The sequence below is a fragment of the Lottia gigantea genome, assembly GCF_000327385.1.
Source record: "Lottia gigantea unplaced genomic scaffold LOTGIsca_3, whole genome shotgun sequence".
NCBI classification, from domain to species: domain Eukaryota; kingdom Metazoa; phylum Mollusca; class Gastropoda; family Lottiidae; genus Lottia; species Lottia gigantea.
Window position 1 is genome coordinate 1,924,016 of NW_008708986.1, and position 6,479 is coordinate 1,930,494.

The 6,479-nt window shown below is 33.2% G+C and overlaps 1 protein-coding gene across 1 annotated transcript; it reads left to right on the forward strand.

Annotated features, from left to right (window-relative positions):
- Window positions 1–1,920: 1,920 nt before the first annotated feature.
- LOTGIDRAFT_104946 (hypothetical protein) lies at window positions 1,921–2,976 on the forward strand (the record flags this gene model as incomplete). The annotated part of the gene is made up of 2 exons (XM_009057132.1): window positions 1,921–2,023; window positions 2,855–2,976. The coding sequence occupies 2 exons, from the start codon at window positions 1,921–1,923 to the stop codon at window positions 2,974–2,976; spliced, it is 225 nt and encodes a 74-aa protein (XP_009055380.1).
- Between the last annotated feature and the right edge of the window lie 3,503 nt (window positions 2,977–6,479).

The window sequence follows — 6,479 nt, forward strand, 5'->3', positions numbered from 1 at the left end:
TACTTACCGATTACGCCGAAAATGACAAGCGCTAGCATAACACATGGTAATGCCCAATTCATGACAGTATCCGAAAAAAGTTTTCACAAACGTGTCCCCATTAGAAAATAAGAAAACACAACTTTTAGCTTTTAAATTCCTTCAATTTTCTATGGGAAACAAGCGTGGGAATTCTACACGCTTTGCATCTCTATAGTCGACATTAGAGCGAATCTAATACTGTTTGATGTTTATTATCCAATCAAAGCACGGGTACCGGTTACTATCAACCAATCAAACAGCTTTAATCAACAAAGCCTGAAGAATGAAAACATGCGGGAAATCTTCGATATTTTCCGTCAATTTCCGTCAAAGGTAAAAGGTCATAGGTTTTCCAGGGGTCAAAATAGAAAAGCGACATCTGATGGTAAGTTGTCAATCCGTGATTTTGTAAAGGAAGACCCCACATCTTTCTCTTTGGCTAGGTAAGATGGCGGCGCCCATGAGGCGAGAAATGGCTCTGTGCTATTTCGTTTATTTCTACTCGTATTTTGATAAATTTTGCTTCTAGGGTATGAATAATGATTGAACTGTATGGACCTTTGAACAAAAACATGATCATTGGGTTTATAAATACTTTATTATTGCAAGCATGTTGAATCTGTTCCTTTATTTTTACTTATTTGCCTTCATTCCCAATCCCTTAAATTACTGTCCCTCTCATTGTCAATGAATTTTAGATATCGTCGTGTTTTACGTTTTGGGTAGGTGTTTGAGTGGTTTCTTTCTAATTATGAACAAATTCAGCAGATTAACATTATTTTGGAAAAGATTCATATTTAATCTCAAAACTCGCACTTTTATATCAAATAACAAGCCTGTAAAATATATGCCATGGCATGTGCTAGACCGACAGTTGACTCTACAGGCCAAGTTGATAATTACATCAATAAAGGATTAATTAAGGTGTAAGAAAGATGAAATGTTATCATATTCTTGCCAACAGATTACATGTCTCTGATTAGGAATAACAAAGCAATTTATTCCAATGTCTTTTTGATTTTATGTTAATCCATCACATTAATTGATCAATATTAACAGGTTTTTAATTAGTTTATTACAAATTAATTAGGGGAGGAAACCACTAGGATTAAAAAGGGGTGGAAACCACTAAGAGGAATCCACTAGGGAGGAACTTGTAAAGGGGGGGGGGAACCAATACATGCCGGCCAGAGACAGACCACCAAGTAGCTAAATATGCCATTTTGTATGAATACCAGTTAAAACGGTAGCATGTCAAAGCGGTAAAAAGATTTAATAGTCAAAACGGTAACAGATCTGTTAAAACGGTAACCATATATTTAGGTTAAAACTGTAACAGATCTGCCAAAACAGTAACAAGATATTTGATTATTTATACTGAATTTTACCTATCTGACACAAAAAGTTTCATTTATAATGTTAACGGTAAGATATACCAAAACGATAACACCATAAAATGTACTGTAAAATCTTATTTTCTTTAATTGTAAAACATATAAAGGTAAGTTGACATTATGAATTTCAGGAAATATGTCGTTAAAATTATGATCAGTATATATACCTAACTGGAACCTTCGAGTATGAGTTATTATGAATAAATTTTGTTTTGTTACTTTTTAACCAAAATATATTGTTACCGTTTTTACTGTTAAAATTTGTGACCAAGTGTTAGGTAATAATGGATAAAAGATGTACCTTGTTTACAACAACTTGACATTATGTACTTGACTTGTGTACAAAAAAATCTGAAATAAGATATTTGTGAATTAATGTTAAATTGGATCTTATGGGACCCAAAACAATATAAGATAACAAAATATCAGTGCCTCAAATAAAATGAAGTACTGGTACCTCAAATTTAAAATTCCAATTTTGTTATTTTAGACATCTTGAATCAAGATGCAGATCTTTGTAAAGACCCTGACGGGTAAAACAATTACCCTTGAGGTTGAGCCAGCTGATACCATAGAAAATGTTAAAGCTAAAATTCAAGATAAAGAAGGTGAGATGGTAGATTACCAGTCAACTCGTCTACATATCTGCTTGTTGACAAAATTTCATTGACAAAAGTTAAATCGTCTACAATATTTGCAGAGTCAACTCGTTAACAAAAATATGATGGGGAAAGTGTTTTCATATACAAAAACTACTTTCATTATAAAAGAGTTCTGATCAAGAGGAGACAGTAAAATTGAACGATTAAATAAGGATCGATTTGATTTTACTTTTTCAGTGATAGCTTGAAGTAGCCTACATGGTTATATCAAGTGTTGTTAATTCCCTAATAAAAAAAGGATCGCAAAAGAGGCCACCGTACCCCTTATGTCAAAATCAGGGCATGAAAACAAGGTTCATTGGCATTCTGCAAATCATGCCATGGTATCAAATATATCGATATTCGTTCTTAGTTATTGTAAATTGAAGCAATTGAATAAAGTAAATAACAGATTAGGGGACTTAATTTGTCTCTCATTTGATTTTGAATAATCCGTATTGAAGGAAGGGAGCTTATGTTACTAAAAATAGATAGTATCCCAGCAGGTGTTCTTTGTGCTGATTGAGGTAAAATCACAAAGCAGACGGTATATTGAAAAGACACAATTTTTCTCACCTGATTTTGGATCAAAATGATATTGACGACTTGACATGTAAACGAATTGACTGAACACCAGATAGTAAACCATATTATATATGCATGACTGTTGCTCTCAAGCACATCATGTATATTTGTTGAATCTAAATGCATAATTATACACATCTTCAGTAAGTCATTGTTGACATATACCATCCAATCAGTTGCCCATTAAACGATAATTTTCTTCTCATTTTTCAGGCATTCCTCCAGATCAGCAACGTTTGATTTTCGCTGGTAAACAATTAGAAGATGGCCGAACTCTTTCAGATTACAATATTCAAAAAGGTAGGATTTTACTCAAAGAGGAACTAACAGAATGAATTAAAAACATATACTCTTCAACTAATCTAGTTCATTTTCAGCTGTTGTTGAAAAATTGAATTGGGTTATATAATATATATATTATGGAATATGTACTAACCATAAGAAAGAGAAGAATAAAACCTGGATGTATCTACAAGTCTTCTAGGTAATGGTCCTGTCACTGAACTCCTGTAATTCTTTCACCTGCAACTAGTGTCGGTTCAATCAGTTAGTGAAATGTTTTTTTAATTTCAGAATCTACACTTCACTTGGTATTGAGATTGAGAGGTGGTATTATTGAACCGAGTTTACGTATCTTGGCTTCAAAGTACAATTGTGACAAAATGATTTGCAGAAAGTAAGAAAAATAATCAATTTCTATAGTAATATAGCACTCTCTATGATACTCTGAAGATGCTCTTGGTACTTAAAGAGGCAAAATCAGTTTTGCTTTCCCTGGTGGAAGGCAAGTATAAAAGAAATGTTATTGAGGCAATTCCACTGGGCTGAAGTGATGGTAAAATGTAAATGAAACAATATGAGAATACAGTTATATCAGCTATAAATACTTAATAATACTGTTATTCTCATTACAAAATTTGGGGTTTTTTTTTCAGATGTTATGCTCGTCTTCACCCTCGAGCCACCAATTGCAGAAAACGTAAATGTGGACACACTAGCAGTTTGAGACCCAAAAAGAAGCTCAAATAAACTGTACAACTGTTTGACTAACTCGAATAAAATATTGAGTTCACACTGTTATTGGTTATTGATAGTAATTCGATGATTTTATTGTTTAATGCCTTTTTATACACCCACAAATATATTTTAGGCATATATTGTAAGCACCCTGCAGACTACAGGCAACAATTCTTTATGGATTTTTATTTTGTGGGTCTATGTCATGAAGATCATCCCTATCGATTTTGGTGATGATGAGATAATTTTTCTCAGAAATATCATGTCTGACTCATGTCTGAGATATTTTCAATCTATTAGCTATATTGGGCAACTCTGCTCACTCTACAGGCAACAATTCTTTACAGATTTTTTTGCTTTTTATTTTGTGGGTCAATGTCATTATGAAGATAATCCCTATGAATTTTTCGTTTACCTTGTCCTTGTAAACACTAAAAGCTGTAAGTGGGCGTATTCTACCTTGCCGGGCAAGCTAAATTCACCCTATATTCAAGCTGCTTAGTGTATATTTCTTAATTGGCTACAAGAGGAAATGATTAATATATTCTTGTTTCTGCCCTGGCAAATCGGTGTTGGTAATTTCTTGGGACTTACCCCAGAAAACCGGATACTCCCCATTACAAGATGGTCGCAAATAGTATTCTTGTTGCAAAAAGTTGGTAATGAAGATATACACAGTGAAGGGGAGATAAACATGTTATGGTTGGCTACAGACATTCAAAAATTCCTTGCCACTGAATCATAAATACATGCATTGGTCAGAAATCTATTAGATTATTTCTAAATGCAAAAAAGGGGGTGGTACAGAGCTTTTTTAACCTGAAAAGTATTGCAGTAAATGCGCTTGACCTCTCTGAAGCACGATGGTTACAGTTATTGCTTTCAGCTTATTTGGAACACCAGTCTGGATGAAACTCGATATGCTGATGTAGATTGATATGATCTCGATGGTCAGGTAATATAACGATGCTTGAAGTGTTTTAGGGTTATTGCTCTTGACATAATCAAAACTATTTAGACATAAACTGCCAAAACCAGTGGTTTGTTTGCATAAAAGAAGCTAGAGTTCAATTTGGATGAGTCATGGGATCCAGAAAAAACTGCAGAACTTTTTATTTCCGGATTATTCAAAAAGTACCAAAGCTAAGAATTGCACCCCCTTCTCATGAGACAAAATTGCTTTGGGATTTAGAATTGTGTTGATTTTCATAAAAAAAAATGCTCACCCCTGATTTCCGATTGGAGTCCAATTGGTTACAGACCGTGGGATATTTGGCTCTGGGTGAAATGAAATAAAGTACCTCTTGATTTTGTTGGAAAAAAATTTAAGGGCAAAGAGGGGACAAATTCAACTAATATCCCTATGGTAGTAGAGACACTGATTCTGTCCCTGTCTGCTAGGCCAATATTGGCCAAATATGTAACTTTGGGCCTTTGTCCTGAAAACGTTCGATTGTAAAGTCTTAGGTATGTCTATATGTGTAAGGATATAAAATCGTATTTATCATGTCTATTTATATCATATTTCTAGGAAGCTTCGTAGTAAAACAACTCGATTAACTAGTCACGAATTAGGAGATATGGTCAATGAATTTTATGACTTATAAATAGGGACTAAACTTTTACACTGTAATAGGTTTTTGTTATCAAAATGGCGACTTTCCTCATATTTAAAGTATACCGTTTTTAAAAGGTTTGGCCTAATTTGATCAATAATATTCGAAGGCAGGTAATATACTTTCAATTCACATATAATTGACTTTTACACCAATGCCATGGTATGTAATGTAGATGTTTCATTGCTCAAGAAATTCATTTAATATATTAAATCTATTGTTTTATTTTTACACGTTAGCCTAAGTTTTTGCATCTACCGTTTCATGTGCCACTGTCTTTATAATTAACTCTTAAAACTATATAAAGATTGGAAACAGTAATTTCTCATAAACTTGTCTAGACCATCGGAATCATTGATCTATCTTCCCCAGTATCATTGTCTATAAAGCTGAACCGCCAGAAACATTATGACTTTCCTAGTATCATTGTCTATGAAGATTTACCACCAGAATCATTGTTAATTCCAAAGTATGATTGTATTTAAAGCAGTACTACCAGAATCATTGTTAATTCCAAAGTATGATTGTATTTAAAGCAGTACTACCAGAATCATTGTTAATTCCCCGGTATCATTGTATTTAAAGCAGTACTACCAAAATCATTGTTAATTCCTCACTCAGTATCATTGTATTTAAAGTAGTACTACCAGAATCATTGTTAATTCCCCGGTATCATTGTCTTTAAAGTAGTACTACCAGAATCATTGTTAATTCCAAAGTATGATTGTATTTAAAGCAGTACTACCAGAATCATTGTTAATTCCTCACCCAGTATCATTGTCTTTAAAGTAGTACTACCAGAATCATTGTTACTTCCCCGGTATCATTGTATTTAAAGTAGTACTACCAAAATCATTGTTAATTCCTCACTCAGTATCATTGCATTTAAAGTAGTACTACCAGAATCATTGTTAATTCCCCGGTATCATTGTATTTAAAGTAGTACCACCAGAATCATTGTTAATTCCCCGGTATCATTGTATTTAAAGCAATACTACCAGAATCATTGTTAATTCCTCACTCAGTATCATTGTCTTTAAAGTATACTACCAGAATCATTGTTAATTCCAAAGTATGATTGTATTTAAAGCAGTACTACCAAAATCATTGTTAATTCCTCACTCAGTATCATTGTCTTTAAAGTATACTACCAGAATCATTTTTAATTCCAAAGTATGATTGTATTTAAAGCAGTACTACAAGAA